Source organism: Mytilus californianus, unplaced genomic scaffold, assembly GCF_021869535.1.
Source record: "Mytilus californianus isolate M0D057914Y unplaced genomic scaffold, xbMytCali1.0.p SCAF_3, whole genome shotgun sequence".
In the NCBI taxonomy this organism is placed as follows: domain Eukaryota; kingdom Metazoa; phylum Mollusca; class Bivalvia; order Mytilida; family Mytilidae; genus Mytilus; species Mytilus californianus.
The window spans coordinates 53,443,011-53,464,437 of record NW_026262679.1 but is presented as its reverse complement, the minus strand read 5'-3'; the positions used below and the strand labels follow the sequence as shown (position 1 = coordinate 53,464,437).

The following is a 21,427-nucleotide window of genomic DNA, read 5'->3' as shown; positions in this document are numbered from 1 at the left end:
TGAGATTTTGTGAATTCTTGGATTCCATAGCTTTAACAAATTATGTGTACAAATAAAAGCCAATAAGAAATCTTATTTTTTATGCCTTCGCTGCAGCGGAGGGGGCATTAAGTGTTACCCTTGTTTGTCTGTACATCCCTCCGTCCAACTGTATGTACGTTCCTAAATTGGTTTCTGTTCTCTAACTTTAGTTTGCCTCAACAAATGTTATGAAACTTATACACAATGCTTATTATCACAAAACTCAGATCAAGTTTCAATTTGGGTAGTGTCACTTTTACTGTTCTAGAGTTATGCCCCTTTACAAATGGAAAATTGCTGAATTTTTTGTTTCCTTTCTCTAACTTAAGATTGCCTCAAACAAATGTTATGAAACTTATACACAATGCTTATTACCACAAAACTCAGATCAGGTTTGAATTTGGGTTGTGTCACTTTTACCGTTCTTGAGTTATGTCCCTTTATAAGGTCATTTGCAATCGGGGGCATCATCTGTTTTCCTTAGACACATTCTCCGTTTATGTTTTTTTTATACTTTAAAATTTATGATTCATCTTTAACGAGGAAATCCAGGAAAATTAGTGACTGATGAATCTTCAATTTGTTTGAAAAGGTCACCTTATATTAGGACATCTATCAAAGTGTTAAGAAATCACCAGTTCAGTCCAGTTTGATCAATCACAAAGACACCAAAGGGAAGAAGTAAAACAGACAACACAACCATATCTCCTTAATTAGTCTCCTCTGACAGGAGGATGTGTCACTCAGAAAGTTTTTAAATTTCCGTCTTATTTCTAGGTTATATAATTACCAGTACACTACAGTACATAGTTGAAAATATGCATTCAGGTTCTTGCTCTTTGAATTCTGAACTCGGAAGGTCAGAAGTGAAATACTCCTCCATGTTTCCATTCTTCCAAAGTTTACAGTTCTGCAAGTAAAATTGGAATTGATCGATTGTTTAACTTCCAGTAGCAAATATTTCATGCATAATCACAACCAGCATGTGAAATGATATGCCCAGCTATAACTGGTAGTTCAAGGTTGAAGCAAAGTTTGATTTTTAATCTTTTACCAGACATTTTGTCAAAACAGCCAAGTTGTTTTTAAACATACATCTTTTGAAGGCTTTGATTGACACTAACCAAAATCTATGGATCAGAATTCTACTTTTGAATCAAGCTTTTGTGGGTGTAAAATAAAGAATGTTACCTTCAAAAATGAGTTTGACTGTCCCTCTGGTATCTTTCGTCCCTCTTTTACCTTCAAAAATGTTATTTAAAATGCTGTGATTGGTAAAAAATGTCCTAAACTATAGAGATTAACCCATGGCATAGAATTACTTTTTCATTTGATGTTTAGCAAATTGATAAAACAAATAAGACACAGAAGAAACTTAAAAAAAAATTAACATTGTATTTAATAAACTTCAGATTACAGGACTATAAGCCAATTGATTCCAGCAACCTTACAATAATCAAGAATTGATTTGATCAATTATGAACTATATTATCATCATTTGCACATTAATAGAAGGACAAAAGATGTTACTTAACCAGAACATGCAACATTATAATGAACATGAAAGTTCTGTATTTCGTGTTCGTCAACAGCTTCATTACACGACTATCTTTTAATTTGAGAGAGGTTATTGATTTTTTATTGAGTTTTCTTAAGTGCTTCCTTTCTTTTTATAGATTAATTGTATAAAAATATATAAAATCATTCAGTAGAAACATAAGGTGTGGAATGGAGTCAGTGAACGGGTGGGAAGAACGGTTATTAAACTGTAAATTCCATATATAGTAGTTCAGTAAGGATTTCCAGATAAGTCTGGATTCAGGAAAAGATCGTATTTTTACTCTATAACACTTCTAATGTTAAGAAATGATATAAACACTTAATGGTATGCTCAAATTGCATACTTATATATAAGTAAAAAAACGTAGAAAGTGTATATGTTTATATCTTTGATTTAGATTACGGTGAATAGATAAAGAATGGGCTTAGGTACCCAACCTTCATTTTTATGTCCATAGATTTTGTTGGGCTGTTGTTTGTCAGTTTGTCTTTTTATTTTTTGGCCTCGATGGTGTTTTCTGTTTTTCCTCGACCTATGTTTTTTTTATCATCCCAATTTTCCCTTTTTTTTCTTTTTAAAAACATAAACCAATTATTGTAAAACACCCAAGTCAACACTCTGAATTGGACTTTGACGCAGGTTACATTTTCTTGTTTTTTATTTAGTTTAGTAGATCTTTCTTAGCTTTGATTTTCATCCAAACCTTTGATATGAATTGTCAGCAATATCTCATTTTGTTTACAATTTATGAATTAGATAAATGCAATAAACTCCTGCAGAGCTGACCTTTGATGGGTTGTTTTGGACTTTTTGGTTTTAATACTCTTTGACATTTAATATTGGAAAATTTTGGTCTCAAGCATCACCTGATGAGTGTTATTTGAGATACATGTGTTTTGCTCACAGATCTTGGTATTATACATTTACATTACAAGTTACAATTACAGTTGTGCCACTACCAAAAGCTATATTATGCACATTGTAGTGTATGAACATAACCTTAAAAGGAAATCTCATTTCTGCAATAGTTATTGTTTATGTTGACTGAGGATTGTAAAAAAGAAGAAAATATTGCAATGTATTAATAGAAAATAAGAAAAAAAACTCCAAATAGAAAAAAAAAAATTGTAATTACATGTACCAGTAAGTAAACTTATGTGATAGTATCATTTAGAACTCCCTTCTTTATACTGATCTATACTAACAGATGGTAGAAGATTGAGATAAGATGTTTGTCCAGATTGCTGAATGTAGTTAATTCAATATTTCCAGCTTTGATTTTCTGACTCTTTATGGTATTTTCTTTGATTTTCAGATTTAATATTTTAGTTATTACCAATCAAAAGAACAAATCAACTCTGAATTCTATGGAGATTTTATGTCCTAAATCTGATTATATTGACCTTTATAAATAGGTCACTGAGTAAATTTATGCAGAAGTTAATAGACACATTTGATGACTTCTGGAATAAAATCAATTTTATATCACAAATTTGCTGCTTAGAGGACTTACTACTATTGTAAATCTTAAAGACCACTTTATTTATAACCATAGTAACCAATCACATATTTCTCCATTAAACAGATCGGAACTAGTTGTAAAAATATCCTGAGGGTCATTATACAGAGATAAATAATCAGTTGAAGGAAACGTTGTTATATTAGATACTGAAAAATTTATCCAGAAAGGAGTAAATAATGTTTAATTTGACTAATATGAGACAAATTGTATTCTAAAGAAAGACAACTTTTAATGGATCAAAAAACTACATACACTATTTATATTTTAATACATTTTTATGTATTTTAACTTATTTTAATACATTTTTTTTGTACTCAGATTAAAATAAGTGTGTAAGAGATTATTATCTTCCCACTCATAGATTAGGTGGTAATCTTCAATCACCTTGTCATTTTGTCTGTCAGTCTGTGTGTCCAACAATAACTTTCACTACATATCACTGTGGTAAGGATTTTTCAAATCTGCTAGGCTGACAGCAGTCACTTCTTGTTCAATTGTAATGTAACTTTAAATCTTTATTGTACCCACTGACCATGGAAATATCTAATAAGAAGTGGGTTATACTTGGCAAACAATGCATGCAAATTGTTGTTTTTTTCTAGATAACACTTCAGAAAGCCTGAAAAAAGAAACATCACTTAAAAAACTGAATTAAAACAACAGCACTTCAAAAAGCCTGAATTAAGATCTGGCACTTACAAAAACCTGAAATAAGAAACAGCATTTAAACAAACCTGAAATAAGAAACAGCACTTCAGACAGTCTGAAATAAGAAACATCACTTCAGACAGCTGAAATAAGAAACAGCACTTCAGACAGCCTGAATTAAGAAGCAGCACTTCTTATAGCATGATTAGAGATTGGGCACTTACAAAAACCTGAAATAAGAAACACCATTAAAAAAAAAAGCATGAAATAAGAAACACCATTAAAAAAAAAAGCATGAAATAAGAAACACCATTTAAAAAAAAACATGAAATAAGAAACAGCACTTCAAAAAGCCTGAAATAAGAACAGCATTTAAAAAAAACTGAAATAAGAATCAGCACTTCAGACAGTCTGAAATTAGAAACAGCATTAAAAAAAGCCTGAAATAAGAAACAGCACTTCAGACAGCCTGAATTAAGAAGCAGCACTTCTTATAGCATGATTAAAGATCGGGCACTTACAAAAACCTGAAATAAGAAACACCATTAAAAAAAAAAGCATGAAATAAGAAACACCATTTAAAAAAAACATGAAATAAGAAACAGCACTTCAAAAAGCCTGAAATAAGAACAGCATTTAAAAAAACTGAAATAAGAATCAGCACTTCAGACAGTCTGAAATTAGAAACAGCATTAAAAAAAGCCTGAAATAAGAAACAGCACTTCAGACAGCCTGAAATAAAAAAAAAACAGCATTTCAAAAAGCCTGAAATAAGAAACAGCACTTCAGACAGCCTGAAATAAAAAAAAAAAATCACTTCAGACAGCCTGAAATAAAAAAAACAGCACTTCAAAAAGCCTGAAATAAGAAACAGCACTTTAAAAAGCATAAATTAAGATCTGGCACTTACAAAAAACTGCAATAAGAAACACCACTTCAGACAGCCTGAAATAAGGAACAGCACATCAGACAGCCTGATATAAAAAACTGCACATCAGACAGCCTGAAATAAAAAACAGCACTTCAGACAGCCTGAAATAAAAAACAGCACTTCAGACAGCCTGAAATAATATAAAAATAAGATGTGATATGATTGCCAATGAGACAGCTATCCACTAAAGTTCAAATGAAGTGGACGTAAGCAGTTATAGGCAACCACACGGCCTTCAACAATGGGAAAACCCATACCGGATAGTCGGCTTTAAAAGGCCCCGACATGAAAAATATGAAACAATTCAATTGAGAAAACTAATGGCTTAATTTATAACAAAACAATTTACGAAAAAGAGATATGAAGAAACAGAACTTCAAAAAGCCTGAAATAAGAAACAGCACTTCAAAAAGCCTTAGATAAGAAACATCATTTAAGAAAAACCTGAAATAAGTAACAGCACTTTAAAATGAAGGAAATAAGAAACAACACTTCAAAAAGCCTGAAAATAAGAAACATCACTACAAAAAGCCTAAAAAAAGAAACAGCACTTCTAAAAGCCTTAAAAAAGAAACAGCACTTCAAAAAGTCTGAAATAAGAAAAGTACTTCTAAAGGCTATAAATATGAAAAAAAAAAACTCTTCAAAAAGCAAAAAGCCTGGAATAAGAAATAAAGAAGAGCTACAAGTAAAAAATAGACAAACAATACCATTCATAAAAGAAAATCAAGGCATGAACAATAGTCATGTTATAGGCATGAAATTGCTGTCCTGTTTTTATTTTGTGCATGGTTTTATAATTTTCGTGATGATACAAGCATATTATTTCCTTGGGTCAAAATACTTCAACTTGGTGGAATTAAAAAAAGTCATAATTATGGGTAAAAATTAGACTTGATCATAGTCCTTTTATATAACAGGCATTAATCCCGCCGCCTTTCTACTTTCTATAGTTTTTGGTTCCATGATTTAGCATCATGACTGCTTACAGTAATTTAAAGAATACGATGTAGTATCAGAGAGACTTGATCATAGTCCTTTTATATAACAGGCATTAATCCCACAGCCTTTCTACTTTTTGTAGTGTTTGGTTCGATGATTAAGCATCATGACTGCTTATAGTAATTCAAAGAATACCATGTAGTATCAGAGAGATGTGATTTGGCGAATTTCCAAAAGAACAATATCAGCTTGAATATTTCATATGCATTTATAAACTTTATTTAGCTTCTAGCTTTCTGTTATTTTTCAGCTAAAGTTCTAATTAGCTTATCTACTCTTCTGATGCTTTTAAAAATGAACTCAATAAGTAGGATGACATCCTTTGTGGTTGTTCTTAGAAATTTCTACTCAAGGTTCACTTACAAGAAATGAAAAATATAGTAAACTACATTAATAGTTGTTAAGAATCGTAAAGCTATTACGTCAAGCTTGTTTATCGTAACATTTATTTCTGGATCTATACTATACAAAGTAAACACTAGGCGGCAAACAAATTAACTTCAGTATAATCACTGTATTACGATCTTGACTTTGAATTTATGTCATTCTCAATGACACAGTATAATCATAGTATCAATAATTTGTCAATGGGAATGATTTTCTTTTATGTCAAAGATACTGAATTCTCGATATTATACGGTTAACTCAGTACTGGGCTAGAATTGGATATTGATTCATTCGTATACATCATTCTATTCAATTAATAACGTTTCTTTTACTGTTGTATTTTTACCGGTATTTTTTTATTAGATATTACCATTTTGTGGCACTTTTGTCAAATTAGTATAGATGATTCGTCATTGATGTCAGCACTCCTTTTTCCTGTATAAAATCGTTTCAAGGCTATCGTATGTGGAACATTTATTGTTCGTCCTTGTCTTTTATTCAGAGGAATGCAGTTTTGATGTTGTCTTTTATACTGTAAACCAACCGATTTTTAATTTTGTTATTAAGAGACTTTCGTGAGTAGGAAAATAACGTGATTATGACCTGAAAATGTGTCAATCTTGGATCTTCTCAAATATGAACACATCAACGAAGTAAGAATATAGCAAAAAAAAAAATCACTATTATTTGTTGGATACCAATTTTCAGGGATTTCATGGGCACATGTGAACCACGATTTTAAAAGTTAAAAAAAATACAAATTTATTATAGGCTTTTATGGAAATTTTTGTAAAACAACGAAATCTAATATACATGAAAATACAATTTTTCCTTAATCCATGAAGTTTTGGTATCCTATAAAATAAATGAATCCACAGTATCTGTGAACATAAGCTGCTTTGCAGTATTTTAACTGTGGATAAGTTCATTCCATCAGAACTTGCTTGATACATTCTTTATAATGTTTCAAAGTTTCTCCTGAGCATAATGTGTGGCTAGCTATGAAGTTTTCTAAAACAAGTTGTACTGTAGAACAAGATATTGATGTTTTCTGCTCTTTGGTCGGGTTGTTGTCTGTTTGGCACATTCCCCATTTCCATTCTCAATTTTATTGAAAAGTAACTTCAGAACAAACTAGCAAAGTGGTTGATCTAGTTACATTTATTCCTTTATACTTATGTGAAAGCAGTATAAAGGTATGATACTTCTATTTCCTACAGTGTTGCTGATTTAAGATGAAATGTCAGATCTCTCAATATTATGAGTAAATTTGTTTATATTTAAGTATGAACTAACTCACCCCCTTTAGCCATGCATGCATGGCTAACCCTCCTAAATGGTGTTAGTTTTCTTCATACATTTCTTATAAATTTCCAGAATTCAAAATTATTTCAGATTCAAGTAATTACTTGTTTTTGGATCATTTAAGAAATAAGGTTATGATGGCAGATCTTGAAATTATAGTCTCTAAATTTTTCACAACTTTTTTAGACGGGCTGATTTACAGCTTCACATTCTTGTTTGTGTTGAGACTTAAATGCTTTTTTTTTTATTACATTGGGTTACTGTCTCATTGATGTATAACAACATGTGCGGTATCGGGTTTGCTCATTGCTGAAGGTGGCATACAGTCACCTATAGTTGCTTACATCTATGTTATTGGGTTTCTGTTGGATGATTGTCTCATTGGCAATGGAAAATATTCTTACATCAGTAGGGCTCTTTTCACAAAATGTCTTACGATAAAAAATTGATTATACTACGATAAGAATTGTTATACTGAAATGTTCATGATTTACGAGTATTTTTGCTCGTAAAATTTTTGTGAAATGAGTCACTGCTGTTTCTGAATCTGGATTTTGCTATATTTATTGCTTATGGACATGACCAGTTTATTCACTGATTATACCATTACTAAATAACACGTTCACTGTAGTATCTTGTTGAGAGGCTTAAGTGATGTATTTTCAATAATTGATCTAAAAGTATTGTTATTTTATTTGCATAATTTAACTTGTATTGTGAAATGTCTCTTATCTTTTTTCCTAAGATTTCATTAAATATTCCATAAATATCATGTCTACATACAAGCACTGGATTTTGAAAGATATTACCACTGGCGGTTCAGTTTGTATTGATCAACGGACATTTTTAGAACATTTTTCTATTTTCAGAGATATAAAGCCTGACAACATATTACTGGATGAAGAAGGTAATGTCACAGCAAGTGGTCGTTAGATTTTATATGATTGTAGGTCAGTCTGCACTATATAAGTGCTTTTTTGTGGCATGAGAAAATGTCAAACAGCAAAATTGGATGAGATTTAAAGGCGTAGAAAAGTGTTCAGTTATATGGCTGTTGCTACCAAATTTGAAAACAAATATAAAAAAAAAATATTTTGCCGTTTTTTTCTACGCCAGATTACTTCAAAGGAGTGTAGGTTCACCAATAGTTAGTATATATCCTAACATTCCATAAAATGTAAGTCTACTAATTGAAAAATAATGAAATAGTTAAAAACCCTGTTTGTTATAAAATGTTCTATTTATTTTGTAATTGTCTGAAAATTTCAAAGTTTTTAAATCTTAGAAATATTTTTGCCCTACAACTTTATCTGCCTCCCACTAAAAGCTATTTTCAGCACCTTATGTGCTCCATTAATGCAACAACAATAGATATGCTAAATTGGCTATGTCTAATGCAAGGAAAGGCAAAATTGTCATACTGATATTTTCAATTTGTTACAAAACATTATTGAGCAGTTTTGGAGTAGTGACCCCAGTTTTCTATAATAGGAAATGCCATATTAACATATTTATGTAAACCAAGCTGGTTCAAGTAAAATTTATTAGTAGTACTTTATCCAACTTTAAAGGCCCAACATCGTGGATGCGGGAGCCCTATATTTTTCACTTTGTCCATCTGTCAATAATTTTTGTAAGCACTAAAACTCCAAAAGTATAGATAGGAGGTCAATGAAATTTTGCACAAGTCAGGTCAAAATTCTGATAAAAACTCAGTTTTTGTTAAAAAAAATGAGAAATTCTGAGAATCCTATTTTTTGCTAGGATTTAAATGAAAAGGGTATTATTTGCTACATGTATTATGAAATCATTCTCTGTGTCAAAATTATTGGTTGCCCACCATTTACGAAAATGCCCAGCCCCGCTAAAATACATAGTGCTTGGATTTTAACAAAACATTTATTAATCGAGAACACATGCTGAATTATTTGCTGGTGTCCAAATTTATGAATATTGATAACTTATGAACATTTGCTTTGTATGCATCAGTCTCTTTGCCTCACATATAAATGTGCAAGTGGGGCCCTTGCTAACATGTCAGTTTTCTAGTTACCGTATGTCAAAGTTCTATTGTAAGTCACACTTCTGGGATACAGAAGTAATAGAGACCTTTGTTTACTGAACCCTTTTAAAATATGTGTCCATATATCACAACAAATATTAACTATGAGTGGGGAATTCTCAATGGAGTTTCAAGCACGTTTCTTGTTTCTGCCTTCAGTAAGATCAGTTGAATGAACATGTTTTTGGAAAAGTACATAACAATTGATTGAAAATTAGGTCACCTTCAATTAATTGGTGTGACAATGAAACTCAAGTTGAACAAGGAAATGTTTTATAATTTAATGTAAATTTCATTAATAATTGAACGTAATTGAATAATGTTCTGTCCAACTGAAAGTAGAAACCTGTTATTTATGTAATCCAGTAAAAAAGATTTTAAGCTTAATAGCATGCTTTATATTCATTCAGGAAGTCATTAAATAAATGCATTTAATATTTTGTTGAAACCATGACGAATATAATGTCAATTTTTGCACTTTCATCAAAATAACTGACACGTTTTGTATCTGTCATACATGTCATTTAGGTACATTTAATAAAAAACAGCAAGTGAAATGTTTAAAGCTTCAGTCATATATATATAAATTGTTATCAACCCTGAAACTTTAATAGGGAAATTACTTGGGGCATACAAAAGGGAAAAGCGAGGCGAAAGAAACCAGGCATCTAATTTATGTACATCATCTGCAATATATATACATTTAAGTTTTTCCTATATTTAGATCTTGCTATAATTTGTTACTACATGGATCAATCACTCCCACAGAAGAATTACTTATCAGTGAAATAGAACACCACCACAATATGATATATGATATTGATGATTATCCATTGTTGAATACCTCTTTATGAATAATTGGGTTGCTGTCTTGATGGCATTTACCCCATTTGATGGCATTTAGTGATATTCAAACTCACAAGTCGAAAACAAACTGACAATGCCATGGCCAAAAAACAAAAAACAATGAAAAGACAAACAACAGTACACAAAAACAACATAGAAAACTAAGGACTGAGCTACATGAACCCCACCAAAGTGGGTCTCATTGGGGTCTAAGCGTGATTGCCGATTTTTTGTAAGCGTGACACGTGAAAGTCAAATTATTGTGTCGTGAAAACGGGAAATGAAGTCTAGCGGGACACGGGAAATTACCAAAAAATGAGAATTGCTTACGTAAATAGTGTAAGCGGGATACGGGAATCTGACAAAATAATAAGCGGGATCCGGGATCAGAACGAGACCCCAAAAACATGGGGTGATCTCAGGTGCTGAAGTGTGGCACTGGTCGTGTTGCTCATGTAAGTGATAAGTCTAATTCTGTGGGTCACATTCAAGGAAAAGATGATAGATTGTAATAACTACAATTGAAACATATCCGTCATCATCTGTGAAACAGATATAACGATCAACCAACTCTCAGATAGGTTTCCAGCCTTATATTTTCAATTTTGCATAATTTGTACAAAATTTTCTGAAGAATAGAGGTTTTTCCACCTACCAAATCTTTTATCAGCTTAATTAAAGTTTCAGTGTCGATACCAAAAATCCAAAATGGTTTCAAAACTATTAGACTGATTACAAAGAATACCGGTACTTATGCTTTTTCCATTTATAGAAAATGCAATGGCAATAACACATGCAGGGAATCTTACTTTTTATATACAGTTAGAAATACAGGGTCCTTTTGGGCATCTAATTTATTTACATCATCTGTCTGCAATATATATATATTCTAAGTTTTTACCTAAAGAATAGATCTTGCTATAATTTGTAAAAACACAGATCAATCACTCCCACGGAAGAATTAGTTAACAGGAAAATAAAACACAACCACAATATGATATATGATATGGATGATTATCCATTGTTGAATACCTCTTAATGTATAATTGGGTTGATGTCTCGATGGCATTTTACCCCGCTTCTTCTTTTGTTTAGATAATACTTATCATTGACCGCAGAGCCTACATTTTGTATTAATTATAGATAGTTTCGTTCTGATATGCCTGAAAATTAAATAGGTTTTAGCTATTGAAAATATGAACTTTTTTTTGTTTCTCACATAAAAATAAGTTTTACAGGTAAATATAATTATAAAAGAAAAGATGTGGTATGATTGCCAATGAGACAACTCTCCACCAGAGACCAAATGACATTGAAGTTACCAACTATAGGTCACCGTAAGGCCTTCAACAATGAGCAAAACCCGTGAGTTCACATTGTCACAAAAGATCTAATTTATTTTTGTAGGTCATGTGCATATTACAGATTTCAACATAGCTACTATGTTAAGTGAAGGACAGTTGGCGACCTCCATGTCGGGAACAACACCTTATATGGGTAAGTTTGTCATATCCTGTTATATATATCCCACTATATTTATATATCTACGAGTGAGTGCTATATTGCATTTGCCTTCCCCAACCATCTGTAGGTTGATTCGTTTGTCCAACAATTTTTTCTGTCACCCTTTCTCAGGTACTGCTAAACAGAATGCTTTGGTCAGTAGCTTGACAGTCATGAGTTGTAGGTGTGAGTGGATCTGTCTGACATCTGCTTCATGTTTTCAGATTCTATTGTTTATGCCTTTGTGGCTTTAGTGCACTTTAACATCTTATACTTTTGAGTTTTTCAAATTTTTGGTCACTAGCATACCTGATAAAGTTATTAAAAAAAATGTTGTATCATTCACATTATATGTTTTTATACGACCGCAAAAGAATTTTGGGGTCGTATATTGCTATCACGTCCTTGTCAGAGTCGTCGTTGTCCGAAGACATTTGGTTTCCGGACAATAACTTTAGTTTAAGTGTATGGATCTCTATGAAATTTAACCAAAAGGTTCAATACCACAAAAGGAAGGTTGGGATTGTTTTTGGGGGTGATGGGTTTAGGAATTAGGGGCCAAAAAAAAAATTATTTTGCTAATTCTTTGTATATAGTCTGAAAACAGATTTACTAAGTATTGCGCAACAGCACAGTATATTGCACAAAATCAAGAAATCTTCAATTGAATATAAATTCAAATCATATAACCAATTTCAAGTTCTTTGACTACATTTATTCTGTGTCAGAAACCTATAATGTGTCAAATATTTAATTGCAATCCAAATTCAGACCTGTATCAAGCTTGAATATTGTGTCCATTTTTGCCCCAACTGTTCAGGGTTGGACCTCTGCGGTCATATCCAGCTGCTCAGCGAAGCAGTTTATTAGCTCACCTGGCCAAGATATTTTGTTAGCTCACCTGGCCCAAATGGCCATGTGAGCTATTGCCATGACTTGGCATCAGTCGTTCAAAGTTGTAAACTTGAAAAATCTTCTTCTTTGAAACTGCTAGGCCAAATGATACCAAAATTTACCTGAAGTTCCTTAGGCAATCCAGTTTACAAATTGTGTCCAGGGATTCAATCCATCAACATACATGGTTACTGTTTTTCAAAAATATCAGGTTAACTGCAATTTTTGGCATTTTTCTTAAAAACTTAAGCAGTTAGAGCAAACTGAAATGGATAAAAAGGATAAATAGGTCAAATACTATCTACTATGAATTTTCTCAAAAATCAGACTACCAATTTTTGAAAAACTGTCCCAGAAATGTCTGTTTTTTGCAAATTTCACAGTTTTTGGCGATTATCTCGAAAACTATTATAGATAGAGAAACTTTGAAAATTGGAATTTACCTGAACAATAAGATCTACAAATCTGTCAACATGGCAGAAATAGTCAACTAACCCCTTATATAAGTTATTGTCCTTGAAAGACAGTTTTTGCTCTTTTGCAGAAACTTATGAGAGATTGAGAGAAACTGTGAAAGCAAAAAGGGTCAGCAAAATTAGATATACAAATAATAACATTGATTTAAATTGTTAACTTGTTTTAGGAGTTATTGCCGTAAAATGAAGATATTTCACCAATTTGAGTGTTTTTACTTAACAGCTTAAACTATAATTGATATACTAAAACTTAGAACAGCTAAAATGATCAGCAACATAAGATCTACAAACAAGTCAATAGGAATGAAATTGTCAATAGACTCCTTTCATAATTTGTTACCCCTAAATCACAATTGTATCAAATTTTATTTTCTGTTTCTGCTTATAATCTTTTAAACTAAAATGGATATACAGAAACATTGTCCAGCAAAAATGAACAGCGTGACAGTTTTTGACTCGCATAGTTTCAATTCAACATACATAATCTTGTGCATTGTATCATATTTTCTTTAGCAAAAATGCCAGGTGAGCGATACAGGATTCTTGGAGCCTCTTGTTTATGTTGCTTATCTCAAACAAAGTTACTTATTTGGTCAAAGCAATCTCGTGTTACAGAAAAGAAATCTTCCAAGCTTTTTATTTTGGAGTATTAATTGTTAGACAATGTTACAACTAATTTTTGCAATTTAAGCTTCTGTGAAGCTGACATAAAGAGAAATATGTAGGAGTATGTTTTATATAGAATCGGTGTTTAATGTTATTCATGGATTTCTGTTATTAAAATTGGTTACTTCAATAACGTTAACATAAAAACAACTATAAGCTAAGAACCTTGAATTCTTTAAAAAAGATAAGTATGAAATTAGACTTTAGGTCAGTATTTTTAGTTATATTTATTTTCCTATCACAATTTGTGTAACAACGTGTATTGATTGAGTTATGAAAGTTAATTTTTAACGTGACAGAATATTGATATCCTGTTAATATCTCGAAGCATTACAAATAGCTACAGTAATCATGTCAAATTACGCTTTGTTATAAATCTGGTTTTCTGTCAATGTTCTATAGACAATTTTGCTGTGTGTGATTTATGTTCTGCACTTGTTTAAAACAGTAGAATTGAAAATGTCAAGAAGATACAAAATTTATCTGTTAAAATGGGAGGGGTTATACCTGGTTTGAAAGACTTGTTTGAATTAATTAAAGAGGTAGTGGACATAGCTTTGAAATGACCATCAACTATTGCTTGATTGATTATTGGTGTTTATATAGCCACTTTAAGCACTCTTGGCTATTTCATGGCAGCCAGTTTTTTTTGGTGGAGGAAGGGAAAGTTCCTATTAAATTAAGATGAGAGTCAAATGCACCAGCCACAAGCGGAGTTTGAACTCATAACCTCAACGTTGACAGATTAATGATCAGTGTAGATTAACTGTCTAGATCACTAGGCCACTGAAGCCCCCAACTATAATAAAGACTTAAAAAAAAGTACATTTTCAAGTAAATTGTGCAGTCTTTATTATGTGCTTCTGAATATAGAAAAATGTTTGGATTCACATTGGCAAATTAGTGTCGTTTATATTACACTGCATCAGTAAAGCTTGTGGAATAAAAAGTTGAAAATGGGCTTTTTTGTAGAATTTATAAATTTCCTTTTTTTTTTTTTTTGTGTTGTATCTGTAGAATTTTCTTTCAGTAGTTGTTTCTACCATCAGTATATGGCTTGCTGCATGCATTTGTTTTGTGAGGTGCATCATTTGAAACAAAAGCTTTTTTCTCATGTCGACGTAATCACTGTTGTTTTCATTGCTGCCTTTATAATTTTTTTTCAAAAACAAAATTGAACCAAATTTTTGATCTGACTTCAGTTTACAATAGAAACCCTTATCTGTAAACCAATTTTCTTGAATTATTCAATTCAGATTTTATCAAAAGCTAATTCAAAAATTGGTTGGATATTGAAGTCAGTATTTCTCAATTCATAACACTTTAAAATCAGTATTACTCAGGTCATAGCATGCCTCTTCTGACTTACTTGAGTCACCAGAGTTTCTATCAGAGCCGTTATGGTTTTAACGTATGTCTTGTTATTCTTTTTTAAAAACCTGAATAAAAACAACATAGAATTGATTATTTGTATGACAATTGGTTAACACATGTCAAAGGCTTATGCCACAATGTTAACTAAAAACAACATAGAATTGATCATTTGTATGAAAATTGGTTAACACATGTCAAAGGCTTATGCCACAATGTTAACTAAAAACAACATAGAATTGATCATTTGTATGAAAATTGGTTAACACATGTCAAAGGCTTATGCCACAATGTTAACTAAAAACAACATAGAATTGATCATTTGTATGAAAATTGGTTAACACATGTCAAAGGCTTATGCCACAATATTACCTAATGTGCAGATCCTTTCAATCGTTTTAACCATTGTACAATCCTATGTAGACTTATAGAACTAAAAAGTTAGGTGATGATTCATTTAGGGATAAAGTTGACTGTGCAAGGCCGCAGAAGACTGTGAAATGAGCTAAAGTGCATATATAATGGAAATAACTTAATCAAATAAGGTTGGGGAAATGGAATTAGGTCAAGGTTATTACTTTAAAATTGATGTGAAAATTTTAAAATGTGATTCATGTGTCTGTCCACCCACCCAGCATATTTCTAGAATGTACTCTATGTGATCTCTCCTGAGTGACCTAAAGGGAATTTTCTGATTTGTTTTAAAGGTTGATAAATCTTAGATTTGTCATAGATCCAGATGTGTTAAAATTTATAATTTGATTGACCTTTATATTATGAAGAAACATATTGAACTTTAAAAAGTCAATTGTTTTCATAGAATGAGATAACTGAACAGAAAGCTGAAATAAAAAAGAAGGAGTACTTATATGGATCTATGTCATAGCATTGAGACATGTGTGCCTTATTTGCACTTAGATTTAAATCCATTTTAAGAAGTACTCAATGTCAACTCATCAGCATTAGGAAAGATAAGCTCCCTATAATTACATTTATGCATTAAGCATCCTCACATGCACAACATATACTGTCTGGTTCTTAAGGATGTTAATCAAGCAACCATCAATCGGTCCATCTGATTAACATGATTGAAATATTTCCTACCAGCAGTGCATGAGCACTGAGTTTTCATTTTGAAAGGATTGACTATCACAAGGTTCCTCTTCAATGTTGGGCAAAGATACACAACATCTTGAAATAAAGTTGCCTAATTAACTAATAATTTTTGGTTAAAGGAGATTGCAGCCATTATATCTGACAGGAAAACATACTAACTGCTAACTGAAATGTTTTGTACTTAATCAATGGAAAACTGAAACCAGGGACGAGATCAATTGTTTTTCTCCTTTAGGTACAGTAGTTGCCAGTAACGAGTAGAAAAATATGAAATGCTGTGGATTCATTTAGTTTTGTTGTTACCAATTTTTGTGGATGGAGGAGAAGTTATATTTTTGTTGATTTTGAATTTTGTGGTTTTTGCAAATTATATATAATAGCCTATACAGAATTTGTACTTCGTTAAACATTAAAATTCATGGATGACCTATACCCACGAAATGTACATCGTTTTATTATAACCTTTGGAAGTTATCAAGGACCTAACAAAAATCCAATGGAAATGTCGTAATATCGTCTCATGATGCTGGATAAGCCAATCAAATTAATACAGATTTCATATCACTTTCTTGTATCACACTATGTGCAGTGTGATACTCTTCATGCAAGAAATAGATAACATGCCACAAGTGTAAGAGATAATTTATTATTAAGTCGTCCTGTTTATTTAGTTGATTTATTTTTGTTTACAGCACCAGAAGTATTTGCCTGTGCTTTAGACGAGTGTCCTGGCTACAGTTATCCTGTTGATTGGTGGTCGCTGGGAATTTGTGCCTATGAAATGTTGAAAGGACGGGTAATTCTATTTATTATAAAAACAGTCCTACCAAGTATGAAATGTTTTTTATTTAGCGAACTGACTCACTTAGCATGAAAGCTGTTGAGATAATGACATTTTTTAAATCTGATTATTTTATCATTTATATCAGAACCTGGTTATATAATATCTGTTGATTTAATGTATTGATCAATGATTTAATTTAATGCTACAGGAAATTAGATTGTTTGAATAAAATTGAATTATCATTTTAACTTAGGGGTTTCTATTACGGATAGAAATTATTCATTTAAAGGAATGAAAATTAGAAATATAAAAAGTATGAGAAAAAAACAAGTAAATGACATAATTTCTAATTGCAATGTCTGTGACAATAGACCACTTTCCAGTTATGTTCTTTACTAGAAAAGTTCATCAATTATGCGCACCTTTATGATGTCATTTACCAGATAGAGGGGACCGCCTGTATCCCTGCACTATTAAAGTTCATCAAGGGTCTTAGTGATCATCATTATGCAGGATAAGCTAGAAATAATGTTTTGTTACGTAGGTACTTAATCACAATTCCCTAATGACAGCAGTGTTGATAATCAATTATAAGAATTTAATTTGCAGAATAATTCGTGCAATATAGCATCATATTTTTTCAACTGCTCGCTGAACATGGGAAGGAATTGATGATGCCCCTAAATGCACGAATGATGTTCACTTAAACCAAAGTTTTTGACGAAAATGCAATGAACTCGAAAGTAGCCTATTGCAATTTAAAAATATAGATTCTTTTATAGCAACTGCTATTTAGGGTTAATTTAATTTTATTGTTTTGTAACATTAAAATTTATTTTAGTTAGGAAAAGTAGATTGTAACTTACCCAGTTTGATGATTCTTATGAACTTTAAGAGATACAAGTTTTAATCAGAAAAATGCATACCCCGGTATATATTTAGCAGAGTTGTGAATGATTTGAACTCCGCTTGAAATCAGATGAATGCCGACTGGCTGCCCCGTACTCCATGTCAACATTTTGGATTCTGAAAAAAATTCTTGAACCAAAAAGATTTTTTCCCTTTGCTAGATGATGCCCAATTGGATGAGTAAGACTCCTATTGGTTTAGGGGTCAGAACTCAAGGTCACAGTATCTACAAATAGACTGAAATTTTTAGAATACTTTTGTAATGTAAAAATATTTTTTGAGCCATAAATCAGATCTTTACCTATCTTTGATGAAAATACATCTTTTGATTTTTAGGCCATGAGAGCAAAAGGTCTAGGTTACATCAGCAAGTTATAGACTGAAATTTGGACAAATGTTATGCTTTCCACCATTTGACATGAATTTTCAGCAGACTATTCAGTTTTCAATTAACAGAACACAAAATTCTTGTTTCTTCTGAAAATCCATAAAGATTGCACTTCAGCATATGATGCATCATTGGTGCTTCTGTAATTATTTAAAGTTGCAATGGTAATCTTATTATCCTCTCACAAAGAAATTGTCAAATTGATATTATTGGTTTTGACCCTGTTCTTGTAAAACTGTAGAACTTAAATTGCACACAAAAAGGATTTACAATTATACTTATGTCTTGTCTTGTACATATTGTCTTGTCTTGTGTTAAATGTGTTTGTTAAAAAAAAAACTCTGTTAATTGTGAATCTTTATATATCTATGTTGAGGAGACCCACACGTAGCCTCTGGCTGTTGGTAATCCTCTTTAAATAAATAAAGAATTTAATTACATTATATATGTTAGAGGTGTAAAACTACCAAACCATAGTGCATCACGGTTTCATACGAAAAAGGGTCGAAAAAAAATATTCCCTTGAATTTGATAGTTGTAGGAAATTAACCCTGCAATTCATTAGAGAAAAATATTTCTGAGTCATAAACATATATCTTGGGTGTTTCAAAGCACCATTCTTTTTTTTTATTTGGTATTTCTATGAAATATTTTGGAAACTTGAGGTTAAAACTTGGCATCTAGAAAAAAAAGGGTGAATATTTGATTGGTTTACTTCCGGTTATGGTTATTATCTTATATGCAATGAAATGTGATGTGAAATATTTACTGTAGTACTGGACAGGATAAAGCTTTACTCATGCCAAGTATTTTTTTATTTGAAACAAAGATAAATTCTGCACAATTTTTAGAAAGATGTTAATTTAACAAAGAATTAAATAGGGAAAGAAAATAATAGTAAACAATTGGTTTATCCTATTTTCAAACTACTTAATGAGGTCACTGGAACTTTAATATAAAACAGAAGATGACTACCTACTTGGTTTTATGTTCATTAATTTCATTGTATAAATGTATATTTGTGTAAATAACAAATGATATAAGTTTCAATTAAATACCGAAATATAGAAATAAGGAGATGTGGTTAGAAAGGACAATTGAGTACTGGTAAGCAAATTCATGTCACTGTATGGACTTCAATAATGAGCAAAATCCACATCTTATAGTAAGTTAAACAAGGCCATAGTATAACAAATTTTGAAACAATTGAAAAGAGAAAACCAGTGGCTTAATTTCAGCTTAAAAGACCATTAGTTTGATTGATCAAACTCACAACCTCAGTGTTGACAGGCTATTGATACAGTAGATGAACTACTTAGACAACTTGGCCAGCAAGGCCCCAAATAACATTACCAGTAGATGGCAGTGGTTGTCATTGGTAACTCCAATGACAACCACTGGACTGCAGGCTCCTGACTTGGAATTAGCACATAAACAATTTGGCATGGTTATATAGAATTTAGAATAGAAACGGGGGAATGTGTCAAACCCGACCAATGTGCAGAAAGTAGCCCAAGGCTACTAATGGGTCTTAAATGCAGCTAGAAAATCCCACACCTGAAGGAGGGCTTCAGCTGGCCCCTTATCAATAATTTATACTAGTTCAGCAGAATGAGCGCCACACTTAACCCTGAAACATATACCGGGTAAATGAACCAAAATTATAAAATAAGTTTAAGAGGTCTCATTTTCTTCCTCTTAACTTGGGACAATGTTGTGACAATTCAACATTAGAACAAACTGTTAAATTTCTACTAAAATTCTATTTTGCTTTTATTTTTCAGCGTCCGTTTGATATTCACACAGGAACCTCCATATTAGAAATAAAACAGATATTCATGACTTGTAAAGCTCATTACTCACAGTCAATGCATGAAGGAGTGAAAGATCTTATTAAAGGAGTGAGTATATCTTGTAGATTGGGTTCTTGTAGGTTTTATATTGCTTATTTTTGCATAAACAAAAAATTGAAGAAAATAAGAAATGAAAATAGTTTTCCTTTTTTCAAATTGAGTGTTTTAATATAATTTCTGGTTAGAAGTAAAATATATTCAAGAGACTAAAGATTTGTTGTGTATAACTCCTCATTTATTTCTGTTTTTGTGGGGCATATTAGTAAGAGAGAGAATCATGAAGCTCTGTAATCAAAAGAAAATTTAATGTTAAATGAAAAAGTCAGCTTTATTCCTCTGCTTTATGTTTCATTTATTTCTATGCATGGTACTCTATACTTTGTAATTTCACAATTGTTTGTTTTCTTTTTACAACTGAACTTTTAAATTTGCAGAACACAAACAATTTGGGATCACTATTTTAGTCCCTATTGTGTAAAGGATATACTGTAGATTCGTTTAAATTCGTTGGTGCCAATTTTTGTGAATTAAGGAAAAAAATTTATTTTCCTGTATATTTGTTTTCTTGGTGTTGCATTCAAGCCTATAGAAAATTTTACTTCGTTTAATTTAGATTTGTGGTTGACCTATATCCACAAAATCCGTGAAAATTGGTATCTAAAAGATAATTATGAATACACAGTACTGTCTTTAGAAAACTAGAAGATCTTTATACAGATAAAAAAATTATCATAGTTTCTTGGATGTTTTGGAAATCAAAAGTTTTGTTGTATGATATAATTTACTACGAAAACAGTGAACATTTTATTTCTTATGCATTTTCAGCCTGAATATGCATGAAATATTTGCCACTGGACGTTAAGCAACCAACCATCAGTCAATCTTGTGCATTATTCTTCCTGTTTTCGTTTTTCCACAGATTTTCTTTCATTTTATTGTTTATTTTATCTACAGATATGAATTGTTGTAAGTACTGTGTGTCCTGTTAACCATGCACATTTACTCAGACATGTAAAGTTTAAATGTCGGCCTTCAGTTAGATTCAGCTTTTTTCAGTGATATTGGTAATGCTATAATTTTGGAGATTACATATTTCAACCTTCTTTTTTTTAATTTTAAGCAGATTGCCTGCATTTGTCATACTTCGTGTACCTTGGATATTTTTTTACCTAAGAATTTGTA

The 21,427-nt window shown here is 31.5% G+C and overlaps 1 protein-coding gene across 1 annotated transcript in view; it reads left to right on the top strand.

Moving 5' to 3' along the window:
• LOC127734867 (serine/threonine-protein kinase 32B-like) overlaps positions 1 to 21,427 on the top strand; it is a 68,093-nt gene that overhangs the window by 36,592 nt on the left and 10,074 nt on the right. Inside the window, exons 5-8 of the mRNA XM_052244911.1 lie at positions 8,247 to 8,284; positions 11,693 to 11,782; positions 17,004 to 17,107; positions 20,177 to 20,293. Coding sequence (XP_052100871.1) covers positions 8,247 to 8,284; positions 11,693 to 11,782; positions 17,004 to 17,107; positions 20,177 to 20,293 — 349 coding nt within the window. The remainder of the gene's footprint in view (positions 1 to 8,246; positions 8,285 to 11,692; positions 11,783 to 17,003; positions 17,108 to 20,176; positions 20,294 to 21,427) is intronic.